This window comes from Spermophilus citellus (assembly GCF_964194105.1).
Source record: "Spermophilus citellus genome assembly, chromosome: 8".
NCBI lineage: Eukaryota > Metazoa > Chordata > Mammalia > Rodentia > Sciuridae > Spermophilus > Spermophilus citellus.
The window spans coordinates 40954635-40971647 of NC_138189.1; the positions used below are offsets into that span (position 1 = coordinate 40954635).

At 37.2% G+C, this 17013-nt stretch overlaps 1 protein-coding gene across 7 annotated transcripts in view; it reads right to left on the reverse strand.

Moving 5' to 3' along the window:
• Positions 1 to 237: 237 nt before the first annotated feature.
• LNX1 (ligand of numb-protein X 1) overlaps positions 238 to 17013 on the reverse strand; it is a 188639-nt gene continuing 171863 nt past the window's right edge. For 6 of the 7 annotated variants that reach the window (XM_081303326.1, XM_081303324.1, XM_081303327.1 and 3 more), the window contains 2 exons: positions 772 to 930; positions 238 to 382 (listed from right to left, as the gene is read on the reverse strand). In XM_081303326.1, the coding sequence (XP_081159452.1) occupies positions 247 to 382; positions 772 to 930 (295 nt within the window). In that variant the 3' untranslated portion in view covers positions 238 to 246. Of the gene's footprint in view, positions 383 to 771; positions 931 to 8399; positions 8422 to 17013 lie in introns of those variants that run through there. The other variant, XM_081303330.1, reaches the window with a different exon arrangement.

Sequence of the window (17013 nt, forward strand, 5' to 3'; positions counted from 1 at the left end):
GACTTTTTAATCAAATGTAAAAATATAAACTTAAAGTTGTAATGATAAATCTTCCACACTGAATTAAAAACTATTAATAGTGGTTTTTATTTTGGGAATATTCTCTGAGGTGTAACTGGCTTTCATTAGGCCATTTTTTTTTTTTTACATTTTTACAATGTATTCTTTAAATATAAAACTTGATAAATACATTGCTTCAACTTAGCCTATTTGTGATTTTTGTTTTTCTGAGGCCCATCATTGATTTTATAAAAAAGTGCCAGGCCAAGAAACAATAGTGAGGGTAATTCTTCCTTTAAGTTCTTTCAGCATCCTTGCCAAGCAAGCATGTATCATGCCTGATGTACTTCTACCATTGACAGCAAGAAGAATATCACCACATCTAAAACAAAACAAGATAGATTATTAATATTTTAGTCCATTGCTAAAGTTAAGTTTTTATTGGTCCTAGTTTTTGCTATATCTGTTCATTTTAATTACATATTACTTCTAGTTGAGGATCCCCCCACCCCCTCAAATTCTCCAAACTCACTATTCATTCAGCTTGTGTTAGAAGGGATGCTAAAAGTACAGGAAGTTGCAGTACTGGGACCAAGAGGGCGTGTAATTTTGGATTTCTTAGAAATTAAATGCTACACAATGTTTAATTTCTTATACCCTCCCCCACAATAAGTATAGTACCTACATACTTTGTTTCAAATGGGTCCTTACTTTTGCATGTAGAAAACAAAATATATGAATGTAAGTTTTTTGTTAAGTAGTTGTCATTACCTAATTCTTCCATCATTGTATGCTGGTGTTCCTTCAACAATGGATTTGATAAAAAAAGGTTTGTTTCCATTGTATTCTTCATAACCTCCTACAATGCAGAAGCCCAGGCTTCCAGCTGTGTTTCTTCGTAATACAACATCTTTACAGTTATATAAGTACCTGAAATAGAATGTAATCAGTGTATCTGTACAGTTAAAAGTTTTAACTGTTAATAATTATTGTGATTTCATCTCCCATTCCTTTTATTGGCATTTTTTTAGGCCAAGTAGCACCGGAGAGGTCCCATTCAAATTCTCTGATAGCCCAGTCACCTTCATACCTTAAGCCAGCTCTTTGTAATTGATTCTCTGTTTTCCATAGCTGAAGACCCTTAAAAAAATCACGTGTTATGTTCAGTTTTTATGTCTTCTGGGAAAGATAATCATAATTCTGACAAGTTTGAATATGCATTAGCTGAGTATGCCTGAATCCTTATTGATAAACCAAAGTGAAACATTCCTGTGAATATCTTAATTTTATGTACTTGTGGATATAAATTTTTAATGAAGGCAAAGATCCTTTGAGTAAATGATTATTATCAATGAGAAAAATTTAAACTTACACTAATTAATGAAGTTCTGCAATTTTCTTGATCTTTGAAAAATATTAGTTGATACTAATTTAAGCTCAGAAGCATGCAGGCATGAAAAGAATAGAAATTGAGGCACATTTAAAGATTATAGGAATAAATCATATTGGAGGAAAAACAACCTGGCATAAACTGAATTAGAAGTTATAAAAGGAATGGGAGAAGGAAAGACCACATCTTTTCTGTAAATGACTAGAATCCTCAAAATAGAAAATGAAATTAAAGAGGATCTTTTGCTATTCAGTGCTCATCAGATCAGTGTTCACATATGTTCAGGCCAGGTGCAAACTGTGTTCCAGTTACCATAGAGACAGGTGTGTCAGGAGCTAGAGTTTACTCTGAAATCCCCCTTGTCCACCTTGTGTAGCTGTAGTTCCAGAACTGGTCTGACAAAAAATTAGCATTTTCATTTTGATAAAAATCAAGGTATGACTGTTTTGTTTATAAACTGTACCTTAAAATATTCATTAACTGTTTTTTGACACCAATAAAAAGTCTCTTGTAAAATATTTAATGAAGTTGGTCATTACATGTGCTACTGACCTTGCTTGTCAGTGTAACCTAACACTTCATGATGTTGCTGACTTTCAAAGGCTTTGGAATTGGTTTGATGGATACTTTTAAAATGTGCTAAAATTCAACACCATACCCAGTTTTGATTTGTATCCATTGTCCTACAACATTTACAGTAATTGATTTTGTTCACCAAGATGACAGCAAAAAGTTTGAGTGAATTTCATTAAGTGAGAAAGATGCCTTTTTTGTTGTAAAATATTTGCTCTGTTTCATAGTAAACCTTGATATCAGTAGCCAATTCATCCTATAAGAGCTGTGGTCTTTGGGTACACATTGAAAAGAAAAATTTTTTTCTTAGTTGTCAGTGAACCGTTATTATATGGTGCTGAGAATTGAATCCAGTGCTTCACACATATTAGGCAAGTGCTGTACTACTGAGCCACAACCCCAGCCACTTTGGATACACATTACATAATGGTCAATGCTCAGTACAAAGCACGTAATCGCCTGTTCCCCAAACCCCTAGTATTATACACCAACCTGGGTGGTTGTGTGCAATTTGGGGGAGAAAGGAAGCTCAGAAGCGGGCAGGCATGAAGTGAATGGAAATTGAGGCACACTTAGATTTTAAGGATAATTCATATAGAAGGAAAAACAAATACTTAGATCTGATTCCAAACAAGCTTGGGTGATTTCTCTTCCAAAGTCATGAACTATTATCTGTTTTAACATTTCCTAGTTGTGATTCTTTAATACACACACACACACATACACACACACACAGAGCACTACTTGAAACTGCAGTGTTTCTTATTCTTTTGTCTGCTGCTTATGGTTGGTTGGGTTTTTTTTTCTTTAAGTATCTCCTGGGAAATTATTTGACCCTTAAGGAATATTTTATTCCATACAAACAACCAACCATCTAAAACTTACATGTTCTGGTATAAACATTTCAGGTGTCTTCTTGGGTCATTTTTCAGATGTTTGACATTTGGATATTGCCGTTCTCTAGATACTGGGAGTATATTGGTGAATAACACAGAGACTCCTGCAGCATTCATTCATCTAGGTATCAGTGTTAATAAGTTTTGTTTACAGGGTTTTCATTTGTGTTGTCTAGTACTTACCTTTGTTGTAGCAGCAAGAGCTCAGTATATTAAGTCCTTTCTAGTCAGACCCTGGTTAGTTGATACTTAAGGGCATTGTTAGGTTGCATTATTTTACTTCCCAGTGGAGAAACTGGTAGCTGGAGTTTTTTTGTTGTTTGTTTGTTTAATTTTTCTTTTTCTTTTTTGTAGTTGAACAGCATGCCTTTATTTTATTTTTATGCAGTGCTGAGGATCAAACCAGTACCTCACACGTGCTAGGCAAGTATTCTATACTGAGCCACAACCCCAGCCCCTGGCAGCTGTTTTTGATCAGTGGTCTTTGGGATTAAGCAACTTTACCATCTGAATATAAATATGAGCTTTTTTCCTATTCTGAATTCAGTCTCTAAATTTAGGGTTAAGACATGACATAGTATAAGGAATAACAAGGACTTCGGTCATTTTTTCCCAGTGAGAAAATATGATTACCTCAAATATAAATTCAGCTCTATTGAATAAGTTGAGTATGGGGAAGGCTCAAGTGGCTCAGGAAGCTAAGGTTTTTCTAAATTTTCACTGTATTGTCGTATATGCCAATTTATTCAATAAGCCACTTGAGAATACGAGCCTGGGTAATTCATGGTGTTAGAATAGCAGAGGTTGGAAAGACAGTGAGTGAATGAAGGATATTTGGAGCTTGCCCCGAGTGCAGGAAATTCAATCTATAACCAGTATTTGCCTTTTAACAAAACAGTTGCCTTTTAACTTTGCTACCCCTGTTCGTTCAGAAAGGTTTTAACTTTTTAGCTTGAATTGCGTGTAACCATTACTAGTAACTCAATGAATTTGAGTGTGCAGTACACAGCCTCCTATTATTGATTAACTTTGTTTATCCCAGCTTCTGAAACAGCTATGTCTCAGCCAGTGGTAAAGGATCACCTTTTATTTTTTTATTTTTATTTCCAGCTCACATTTTTATTATATTTCAATGTAAAAGTATTTCAGTGAATCTAAAACAGAATGAATTACAGAAACAATAGTTCACTTAAAGTGTTTAATGGAGATTTACCCATGATTTCTCAAGTTTTCAAATCTGAATGAAATTGACACAGGTACACTAAAATAGGTTGGAAATAACCCAGAATTTATATGTTAATATTATTACTATATTGTCATATGCTATATTTTTATTCTTTTTAGGCATACATGACAGTCAAGTGTATTTCAACTACATAGATGGAGTATAACTTATTCTAATTGGAATCCCATTCTGTTATATGCTATATTTACGTTTTTATGGGCGTTCCACATATGGGACAGTGGGACAGAAAGGATTAATATAGATGATCATTGTTACAACTTTTTATTAACTCAGTTACTTTCCAAAAGTTATGAGAGGAATAGTATACATATCGAATGCCTTTGTGCACCCCTGGAACAAATGTATATAGCATTTTAAGTATGAGATTACCTTATTACTAGGTTGTCTTAAGGATGGTGCTACTTGCAGTGGATAAAGGATATTCAAACTGTATTTTTACTACTGTACTAGAAAAACCAGCCTCAGATGTGTTCATGAGAACAAGAAAAAAAATCTAAAGCAATTTTAGTAAGCTTGGATTTTAAAGTTGAATAAAAAAAGATAAAGCAGATGATAATTTAACTTAAAGGTTTATCCATTGACGGGGCTGAGGCTGGGGCTCAGCGGTAGAGCGCTCCCCTAGCACATGTGAGGTGCTGGATGCGATCCTCAGCACTACATAAAAAGTAAGTGAATAAATAAAATAAAGGTATCATGTCCAACTACAACCAAAAAAAAAAATTAAAAATTTATCCAATGCTAGTTGTTACAACAATAAAAAGTTACAGTTTCATCTCCCAGATGAAGTGAATTCTAGATTCATGAATATCCTTTTTATCAGTTTTCTGAAAAATCTATAATTATCAAATCTGTAAGATGTTTGACGATAACGTTTTGCAGATGTGCAATATCAAAACTTACCTCACCACCTCATTGATAATTGCTGTTAAATTACATCATGACAATTTATGAAAACTATTCTTCTAAGCTTCTAACTTTCATTTGCCCTTTGATCTTATTGGCCATTGAAAAACATCTTGAATTTCTTCCTTGCAGGAAATATTAAGCTCAGTAAAAATACCAAAGATAATCTGGCAAATAATAAAGTTTGGCTATCCAGTTTACATCTTTAAAAGGTGGAACTAGACTGACTTTCTAGCTTACAGAAAAAAAATAAAGGTTCAATCTCTGGTCCAAATATTTTTGAAAGAACTTTTCTTTCTAACCCTCTTATTCAGAATGTGATAACTGTTCTTTATGATTAGTTTCCTTATTTCATAATAAAGAGAGTAAGTTAGAATCTAATGCATTATTAGCCTTTACAGAGCTCTCGGTTGTTACCATATCCCTGAACACATTGTTCAGGTCAGTTGACATCTTTTCTCATAGCAGATTTTCTCAAAGGAAGCATTGTATCAAGTACATTCTTTCAGGTGCAGGTTCTTTAATCTGGGTAAAGACTTCAGAAAGTTTGCCAATCAAAGCATTTGCACCAGCAAAACAGTCCTACCTAAAATGTAAACATCCAGTTCACTGACAAAAGTAAACTTTTGATGGTGGTATATGGTTCAGTTAGTTATGTTTATTGCCAAAGAATTTTAAAAAGAATTCTCACATCACAATCATGTTTAAAGTTTACACCTACTAAAAGATTTGCCAGCATAATAATGCCTGTGCACCAATGAAAATGAAAAATATGTTGGAAAAATAAATAATAAAATGAAATAATAAATAATAAAATAAGTAAAATGAAAAATATGTTGCTGGCTTTATTCTTCTATAAGTTGGTTTTCTATAATAGTTTTTAGCCCCCAGAAAATGGTACTTTTTTTTTTTTTTTACCATATAGCATATGGCTAGTCTTCACAAGTTCCTTGACAATATATTATACTTATTTAAGCTTAGTAACTCAAAATGCTACTTCTTGACTTTTTAATCTAATACCCTTTTCTTTCAAAATTTATTTTGGTTTTGAACTTATTTTGTGTATAAGTGGCATTTATTTATTTCATTGCTTCATCAGCCAATACCTCTGTAAGTAAAGTGGTTTTACCATATTTCTAACAACCTCAGGTACAAAATTGAAGTTCCATAAATAAGTAAAAGTAATATGCAATTTGCCTTTATTTTTTAAAAAAAATCACTTAGATCATTTGAAATTACTTTTACCATTTGTTTTCAGAAAAGTTATGCCTTGTCTTATTAGTCCAGTGAAACATGATTTAGAATGACTAGGAAATTTACTTCCTTAATTTGGCTCATAATATTAAAACACATTTAAAACACATTTGATTTTTAAAAATTCAATGATTGCAAAATTAAAATCTTATCATCTCACAGGTTTTTTCAAAGATTTTGTTAACAACTGAAAAATTAAAGGTACCGTTGGTGGTAGGGTGGGGTCCTGCTTTGCCTAACTAATATGCTTGCACAAGTTAACTCACCAAGCAAGTTCAAGATGAGTTTGCTGGTCATATGCCAGAATAATTAGCCATGTCAAATTGCTATAAAAATTTCCAAATGACCTCAATTTCTGCTCTTACCAATAATGTAGTTTGTGTATCAAGCACTGGTCTCACCCACTGCTCTAGATAATTTTTTGAAGCTGTAAAATACTTAAGAAATATTATGCATTTCTTTAAGATTTCTTTAAAAATTTCTCTAGATAATTTTTTGAAGCTGTAAAATACTTAAGAAATATTACACATTTCTTTAAATTTTCTTTAAAAAGTTATTCTTAAGGAAAAATGTTAGACTTAAGATTCTGCCTAAACCGGAGGATAAAATTTAAAATTCTTTGTTAGATAAATTTTACTGTAGTATCTGTTCATCCTTATTTTTATCATTGCCAGTAATGACTACCCCCTAAATTCTCATTTCAAGTATTCCATTCTGACCCCTTCTGTGATCTTTCCAAACTGTTTACTTAGTGCCCCATTCTTACAAATGTTTGATTGCATTTGGAGGGCTGCAGAATACAACAATTACTAATAGGGCATTATGTAAAATTGTGGATGTGTAACCGACGTGATTCTGCAATCTGCATTTGGGGTAAAATTGGGGGTTCATAACCCACTTCAATCTAATGTATGAAGTATGATATGTCAAGAGCTTTGTAATGTTGTGAACAACCAATAAAAAAAATCAAAAAAAAAAAAAGGGCTCTAAAGAGATGCCAGTTAGTCTATCACCTGAATCCCAAGAAGTGGGTGAAGCATGGCAGAGCATTCCAGGAAGGAAGAGTCTGGACCATTTTACATTTAGGAGAAAACAGAATGTGAACTAAAACTTATAAGAAGAAACAAACCAGGAAGATGAATTAACCTGTATTTGAGATAATCTGTAACAGGGCTAAACTTGGAAATGCTATCTTCTAGTGATTTTCTCATTATGAAAAATTACAGCCTCTTATTCTTAAAATTATATTCAAATATTGTATGCCAATCTATATTCAGTATTTCATATTAAAATATTTTGGGGCCTGGAGGTGTAGCTCAGTGGCACAGCATGTGCTCAGCTTTTTTTTTTTAAGAAAAACCATCTTCCAGATGGTTCTACCTTGTTTATTTTCTAGTTTCCATGTTCCCTTGGCACCCACTTTGTTCCAGATTATATAGAGTGTGCCAAACTGGATTCTTTCTCACACAAATCAGAAGGTTCTGGTGTCCTGTTAAACCTAGTTCACGGTCATAGCAGGGAAGCAATGATGTTTGGAACCAGGAAAAGATGTACCACGAGCCATCCCCAAATCTGACTATGCTCAGTCTTCTGCCACACTGTTTTGAAAATGCTTTTAAAGCCAGCATTTTTACAGTGATGTGTTTTGACCTTTGAAACACATTTTGGACATTTCCTTGCAAGTATTTCTATTACATCAACTTTGGTTGTGAGACCTGAGCTTTAATCATTTAAAAGATTGAGCCAGGGCTGAACGACATTGTTCTTTAGTAAGTTAATCAGATTAGTGATAGACATTATTACTTTATAAAATACAACTAGAGATCATAATACATGCACGGAAACACACTGAATTCCAAAGCAACAACCATGAAGATAGACGCTCCTACAAGGTTGTGGTCTCCAACTTCTAGTAATTCTTGGAGTCTCTACTCAGTTCCTTCTTCTACCTCACCTGGCCACAGTCTGCTTCTCTGAGGTTCTCACACTTCTCTCGCTCACAAGTTCTAGACACAGTCTTTTTGCTATTGCTGGTCTATGCCAGGTTGGTTCTTACCTTTAGCTTTGGTGTTAACTGATCTCCTGTGTGGAATACACTGCCATGCTCCACATGACTACATGTGTCAGTGATTTGATGTTCACCCACAGTGTCCTAAGACCTAGGTGTAGGTTTGGAGAAAATGTACACCATTAGATAATTCTGAGGGTTGTGAATTTGCCAGGCAGATGGTCCAAAAGGGTGGTTAAGAAAGGACTCTAAAGAGATGCCATTTAGTCCATCACCTGAATCCCAAGAACAAGGTAGCTATGTGAAACATGGCAGAGTCTTCCAGGAATGAAGCGCCTGGACCATTTTACCTTTAGGAGAAAATAGAATGTTAAATGTGGAAAATACTGATTAAAAAAAAAATGGTTGCAGCAAGTGTCCAAATCTAGTGGATATTTTGCTGTTCTCTTGGTGTCCTTCAAGGCTCCCCTTTCCACAAGCCCCCTACTCAGTAGACCTCAACATTTCCTAAGTGCCTATCCTGTACTATCGGGCCGCCATGATCAGGAGCAGAGCGCGTAGGAGCTTAGCATGTACTCTTAGCCTTGAGCAATGAAGGTGTGGAACTGGCTTCCGCTTGGCAAGGAAGTGCAGCTCTGGGCGACACCCCCTATTTGTTGTAACACAATCCCTTGCCTTCTTTGGGTGGAATATTCTCAAATGGCTTCTCCCCAATAGATAGCAGAGTTTCAGGCATGTTCTCTCTCTTTTGCCTGCCTCTCTTGCCTCCTTTGTGGGAGCTGAGGTCGAGGAGCCATCACTGAACCCCCCAAAAGGTATTTTCTGTTTCCGTGTGGTTATTTAGTAGCCGATCAGGCACTGTACCATCTGCATATTGATCCTGCCCCAATTTATTTTTATCTTAGACTTTCCTCCAAAGTGCGATCCCAAAGTATGTGCCTTTCAGGGAAGATAAAAATAATTTTCATAGTAGATATGATCTGTCTTTTTTACTCTCATTATGAGCACACCAATAGTATTTTCCAGATGGTGGGTGATATGACAAGAGACTGAACACAGAAGAAAACACAAAAATCCAGTTATCATCTATTACACCAAGCATTAAGAGGTTTTCAAGTAACACAAAACAATGCCACTCTCACTAATTTTTTAGAAAATATTTTTCTCATAAAGTTGTTATTAAAATATCCCTTAGACTTATTTGTAGTAAGGTAAATATGAGATACACATAAAGAAAAACTCTTTGTGATAATAAATACTTTTTTAAAGTATGCAGACAAGAAACATTTAAGAGTTGCTACTATAGACATATTTAGCAAACTTGTATGTCCCACTCAAAATGTCCTGAACAACTACTATCCCCTCATTCTTCTCTTTTCTTTTTGGTACTGGGCATTGAATTCAGGGGCACTCAATGACCACTGAGCCACATCCTCAGCCGCATGTTTGTATTTTTTTTAGAGACACGGTCTCATTTAGTTGCTTAGCACTTTGCTTTTGCTGAGGCTGGCTTTGAACTTGGAATCCTCCTGCCTCAGCCTCCAGAGCCAGTGGGATTATAGGCATGCACCACCGCACCCAGCCTCTCATTCTTTCTTAATGTGACAAAATAATTGCACTAATGGCCCTAATTCTTCATACCATCTTCCTTGTGTCTATGATAGTTTGTAGTGTCCAGCTGCTTTGTTTCTAGCTTGGCTATAAGAGTATCAGTGGGATGTTTGCCTCAGCCAGCCAAAGCCTAGACATCCAAGCACGGCCAGATAGGATCACCAGCAGTGCCATCCAAATGACCCAAGAACAGAGCATAAATATATGTGCAAGCCAGTCAAGATCAACCAAGCCTAGCCCAGGCCAGATGAACCCCCTAGACTGATTGATAATCAAAATGATTCTTATATTCTACCGAGGGTTTGCAGCTGGTTGTTATGCAGCACAACTGTGAAAACAATTGGTATTCCTGCTCTCCTCTTTTGGTCATATCATCCAACAAGATGACACAGAGCACCCACTCCAATGTCTTGTCTAGTTTCCTAAAGTAGCATGTATCTCGCAAGCATCCATGAGTTTATGATAACTTTCACAATTCATTATTTTAAATAATTTATGATGATATTTTGTTATTTACTTCATTTGATTTAGAATAAAGTTCTTGAAGGTCATTCCTAGTATACAGTAGATTACTTTATTCTTTCATCCAACAAACGTTTGCTAAGCACAGCCACTTAAAGACCTTCAGGAATATTAAGCATTCTTTTCTTTTGGAGGCTCCACCCATTATTATAGCAAATGTCTTAAAAGAGTATTTAATATCTCATATTAAATGTAGGTAGGTTTGGGCTGGGGATGTGGCTCAAGTGGTAGGGCACTCTCCTAGCATGCATGGGGCGCTGGGTTCGATCCTCAGCACCACATACAAATAAAATAAAGATATTGTGTCCACCGAAAGCTAAAAAATAAATATTAAAAAAAAATTCTCTCTCAAAAAAAATGTAGGTAGGTTTGGGGCAGATATTAAAAAAATACTTTAAGAAATAATTTTGCTCTTGAAATGATTTGGCCATGAATAACTAACTCATTTGATTTTTGATTAATAATGACTTACTAATAATCATCCCATAGGGAAGGTGATGGGGTGGGGGAAGTGACAAGAAATTTGAGGCCTAAACTGTGAGCAATGACAAAAGCTATACAGACTCTTCTGGGGCTGTTATAAGAAACACCAGGTAAATGACAAAGACTGTGTCATTCATATTCCTCCAGAACTGGCTTTATGGTAGAGAAAAAAACAAATGACATAACTCAAATTATTAAAGCTAAACATAGGCTTAACATCCTATTGGGAATGTTCCCCAAACTTATTAGTGCACAGTGCTTAAAATTACGCAGACTTCAAAACAAAACTGTCTGGTTGAACTTCTAGCTCTGCCTTTTAATACGCAACTGGACAACTTACACCCTCTGAGCTTAGATTATGTTTAGTGTCAGGATGCTCTTAATATCTAATTCACAGAACTGATGTGAGTTGTCAGTGAGTGAAAAATGTAAAACATGATGCTCTTGGAAGAGTGCCTGGCACATAGGAAGCGTTAGCCACCGGGCCTCTTTGTTAGTACTCCATGTCACGGCTGTGCCTGACAATGTCACTGTCTCACAATCGAATGTGAAAGATTTTTGGCTAAAAAAAAAAAAGAGAATCCCTGCTATCTGCTGCTTTGCTAGTCACTATAGACAATTGTGATTAAAATGCTTTTAAGAGTTTCAGAAGACTAAAAGGTTAAATTCTTACGCAAGAGGAGAAATGAGTTAATGCATATTTTTATCATACTAGTTCAGATGAGAGCATGAATTGAAAGCCTTCCAGATGTGGGTCACGGGCCTTGAGAGCCAACAAAGAAGAAATCAGAAGGCCGTCAATGTTTACTGAATCGCCTCCTATTGGATGGGAGCTGACAACTTATATAGCTGGGAGGCAACGTCACTTCTGGGGTCACTTCTGGCACACAGTGCTCTCTCGACAAGGGCACTATTGATAATGCACATTTGCCTTGAGCTTTCTCACTCACTTTTATGCTCTCTGCCATCGCCTGTATCTAACACCAGTGGCTCAGCAGAGATACTTGCAGCTCATTGTGCCAATGTTACCCTCTTCTGTGTGTTTCGTCCCCAGCTTGGCTATATCATGAGGACATGATATACCTGAGGACATGATTGCAATGGTTTTCCTGATTCAAGACCCGCAGACATGTTATGTTTTCATGGAGAACCTTAGGAAACTGGCTGAACCATACAATAGGGAAAACAGGCGTGTAAGAGTGTATATGCTACCACAGTGTGTGTGTGTGTACACATACATACATACACGGGCCAGACTTAGCAAGCGACAGCCCAGCATACTACCTGAATTTGTTAAGAAAGCTTTATTAAAACAGAGCCATTCATTCACAGATTAAATATGGCTGCTCTTCAGCTACAACAGCAGAATTGAGTAGTTGTCAAGAGACTAGATGGTCCCCAAAACCTTAAGTCTCTGGCTCTTTTCAGAGTCTGCCAGCCTCTGACATAGGCTTTCCCTGGAAAAATTCACAAGAAATTGGTAACACTGATCACCTCTGTTGAGTGGATCTGAGAGGACCAGGGTGGGAGGGAGACCCACTTTCCACTCCCCCCATACTCTTTGAACCTCTGGGTTTTGTACTGTTTATTATATTACTGCAGGGAGAGACAGGAACGAAGGAAACGAAGACTTTCCAGGGTCCTGGAAGTCAGTGCTGTCTAGGCTGGCATTACAGCACCTTCCCTTCGTGTGGGGAGCCATTCTGACACGTGATTGGGTGACTCCCGTTAAGGGCCTGAGGCACTCTGGTTGTGTCGGAGTTATCCCGACCCTTTCCTGATGAGAGAGCCCATCCGTGTGGGGGTGTGCGTAACCACTGACCCTGGAGACCCAATCACTGACCCTGACCTTGGAGTACAGCCCCCCCTCAACCTTCATTGGATGGAATTCTCCCCTGAATCTCTTGTTTCCCCCAAATAAAAGGCTGATCCCCGGCGTGTTCGCTCTCTCTCCTGCTAGCCCAGAGTAATCCTCGCTGCCCTGCTGAGCGGCTGGAGGCAGGGAAACAGGGAGACCGAGCCGTCTCGGACCTAGCATTAAAATAAGGTACTGTCTGTGTGTTTTATTTTGATCTCTTCTAACTAACTGAATGCCAGAACCTCATTAATGAAACCACTGCGCAGGCCGCGTGGTAGAATTGGCGCCCAACGTGGGGCATTCTGAATTAGTTAGATTGAGTGGGAGCGCGCGCTAAAAAGATTAAGGGAAAGAAATAAAGAGAAAGGAAGATAAGGAAATAGAAATAAAGAAATAAAGAGGAAATAAGGAAGATAAAGAATAAAGAGAAAAATAAGGAAGAAATGACATTTGGGTCACAAAAGTAATAAAAAGGATAAAGAAAATAAGAAATAAGAGAAAGGAAAAAGTGACATTTGAGTCACAAAAGTACCAAGAACTATTGAAGGAAAGAAACATTAATTTACTTAAAATGGGAAATTCTACTTCTTCGGATAAGGAAATGTATCTAACTATTTTAGACAGTATAATTAATCAGAAAGGAAAACAGATAAAAAAAACTCAGTTATTGCAATTCTTAAAGATTGTAGGTGAATATTGTCCTTGGTTTTGTGACCAAGAGTCTCCAAATTTACTTACTTGGGAGAAATTAGGAAGAAAGTTACAGAGAGTTTGTCTTTCTACTGAAATACCTGGAAGCATAGAGAATATACAAAAAACTTGGACGGCCCTAGAAATTTGTCTCTTTGAATACATGGACCAGAGTCCATGGCCACCAGAAGAGCTTCTGAGAGGTATTCAAAGAGCCATTAGGTCTATTCAAATGGAAAATCAGCCTGAGGCTAAGTTAATTTCCTTTCCTTTGAGCCGTTTTAAAACAAAAGCGCTAAGAGCTAAAACAAAGGTTAGAAATGTGCAAGCTAGCCCGCAAACAGATTATACAGAACAGCATGATAAAGAAGAAGCATCTCTAATCTTGGAGAGCCCTCCAGAAGTGGTAACCAATCTTCCTGGAGAGGAAAATACAAAGGAAACTCCTAGCGGGGCTCAGGTTTCTTCTCAGCCACGTGAGTTAGAAACCCAAATTCCAAATGGCGATAGTACAGAGTCTGATAGCAGCTCGCAGTCTGAGGAAGAAGAATTAGACATAGAAACTCAGGACTTAGAGAGAAATTTTAATAGATTGCATTTAGCACCACCTGCCCAAGCCCTTAAAATTCAGCCGATACCTGCTAGAAGAACCAAATTTAACAGGTGTGCTAAATTAAAGATGACTTTTCTTACCCCAGTTCAGCAAGGTATTAAGAAGGCTCAAGAAATGGGGGAGGATACTACTGGTTTTCACCTCTTTCCAGTTTTTGAGCAAACTGATGAGCAAAATCAGAGAGTTAGAATTCATGCTGTAATTCCATTTAAAACTATCAAGGAATTAAAAAATGCATGTGAAACGTACGGCCCAAATTCGCCTTTTGTTCAAAGTCTGATAGAAAATATCTGCTCACAACCCCTTCCTCCTAGTGACTGGGTTTTTTTAGCCAGATCCTGTTTGAGCGGGGGAAATTACTTACTTTGGAAAACTTACTGGACTGATTTTTGTAATGAACAGGCAGAAAGAAACAGAAGACAGGGCATAGAAACGCCAGTAACGATGTTTTTAGGGACTGAAGATTTTGCTGATTTAGAAAGACAGTTAAATTATGATTTTGTAATGTACAATCAAATAACTGATTGTGCAAAACATGCCTGGAGGCAAATTGTCCCCAAGGACCAGTCCAATTTAGTTCTTACCAAAATCAGACAAGGTGCCAATGAGACTTATTCAGATTTCGTAGCCCGACTATATCAGGCTGCGAACAGGTCCATCGGAGACCCAGGAACTAGCGAATTTATTGTTAGACAATTGGCTTTTGAGAACGCAAACAAAATTTGCCAAGATGTTCTCCGCCCCCATCGTAAGAAAGGAACAATTTCTGAGTATATTCGCTTGTGTTCTGACTTAGATTCCACTCAGTTGCAAACGGTAGCCTTAGCAACAGTATTAAAGGAAACTTTGGGGCCACAAAATTCAATTCAGAAGTCCCGCAGCAAGTGTTACGTTTGCGGAAAACCCGGTCATTTCGCCTACGAATGTCGCCAACGCAAATTTAGGTTTAGGGCTCCATCTACTGGCGATAATAGATATTGCAGGACTCGGCGCCACATGGTTGATTCGGGTGGCGCAGATGAGCCCGCCTTCTCACCACAAGTATTTCCTCCTAGCGAGGGGACAAAAAACTTCCGTTCGGCCCCTCCCCGGGCCCAGAAACAATATGGGGAAACGTCGCACAGTGTGACGTCACTAGCGGCGCCGACCAGGACAGTCCGCGATTTTTACCGGAGCAGAGACATGGATCACAGACAGTTTTCTTAGGACCTTCAGAGACAGTTGAATTAGATCCTGAAACGGGACCAACACAAATCCCTACTGGGATTTTCGGGCCGCTTCCTGAAAATACTGTAGGTTTAATTTTGGGGCGTAATAATTTAAAGGGAGCTATTGAAGTAATACCTGGTGTGATAGATTCAGAATTTAAAGGGCAATTATATGTTACTGTAAGATCCAATTATGCCCTAAGACTCACCCCAAAGGATATTTTTGCTCAATTAATATTATTGCCTTGTGTCTCAGAAAGGCACCTGCCGGCAGATTCAGTTTCTAAACCGCCGGACAGAGTATATTGGTCCCAGTTAGTGCGACAAGAACGCCCTTTATTAAAACTTAGAATTAATAATAAAAATTTCCTAGGAATAATTGACACAGGGGCTGATAGTTCAATATTGTCCAGCCGATTTTGGCCCAGGACATGGCCTCTACATACAGCCTCAGCTAATCTAAAAGGAATAGGAAAAATTTCACAGCCTGCTCAAAGTGCCAACTATCTCCGTTGGGAAGATTCTGATGGAAACAGTGGAATATTTAAGCCTTATGTGTTAGAGTCTTTACCAGCTAATCTATGGGGAAGAGATATACTAGCCAAAATGGGACTGCTACTAGTCACCCCAAATTCTATAAGGTCAGTTGAAGAAATTAATCAGAGGTATTTTCCTGGAGATGATAGGGAAAACTTTCAGGAAGAATATCTGTTTACAAGCCAGTCTACACGGCAAGGATTAGTAAATACTTCAGGACAAAATTTTTATTAGAGGCACTGAGTACTTCCCCGATCCTTAAAATAGCTGAAAAAATTACGTGGCTCACAGAAGAGCCTATTTGGATTTCTCAGTGGCCCATCTCAGGGGAAAAGCTTAAAATAATTCATAGATTAGTTGAGGAACAACTTCAGGCTGGTCATATTGAACCAACACTTAGCCCTTGGAATACACCTATTTTTGTTATTAAGAAAAAGTCAGGAAATTGGAGATTACTGCAGGATTTAAGAGCAATAAACCAGATAATTCAGCCTATGGGATCATTACAGCCAGGACTTCCCTCCCCCACAGCCATTCCTTTAGATTATAGCTTGATGGTAATAGATTTAAAAGACTGTTTTTTCTCTATAAGGTTACATCCTGAAGATTGTGAAAAATTTGCTTTCACTGTCCCAGCAGTTAATTTTAAGGAATCTGTTAAAAGATACTGCTGGAAAGTCCTCCCTCAGGGAATGCGTAATAGCCCTACCCTGTGTCAAAAATATGTTGATCAGGCAATAGATCCCATTAGAAATAGCTTCCCTGATGCATACATTATTCATTTTATGGATGATATATTATTGGCCCATGCTAATTCAGAAGTACTTTCAGAAATTTTTACTCAGTTAGAGACCTCACTTACAACATTGGGTTTAAGTATAGCTCCTCAAAAAATTCAAAAGGTATCTCCTTTTCAATATCTAGGTCAGATAATTCAAGGGAGTACAATCCGTCCTCAAAATCTTCAGATAAGAGTTAAGGAATTACGTACCCTTAATGATTTTCAAAAACTATTAGGAGATATTAACTGGCTAAGACCATCCTTAAAGTTAACTACTTCTGAGTTAAGTCCTTTATTTCAGATATTACAAAGAAATCCTTCTCCAACCTCTCCACGTCAACTAACTTTGGAGGCCAAAGCAACCTTAAGGAAAGTGGAAATTGCAATTAAAAATGCACAGCTTACTAGAATAGATCCTAAAGAAATAATATATTTATTAA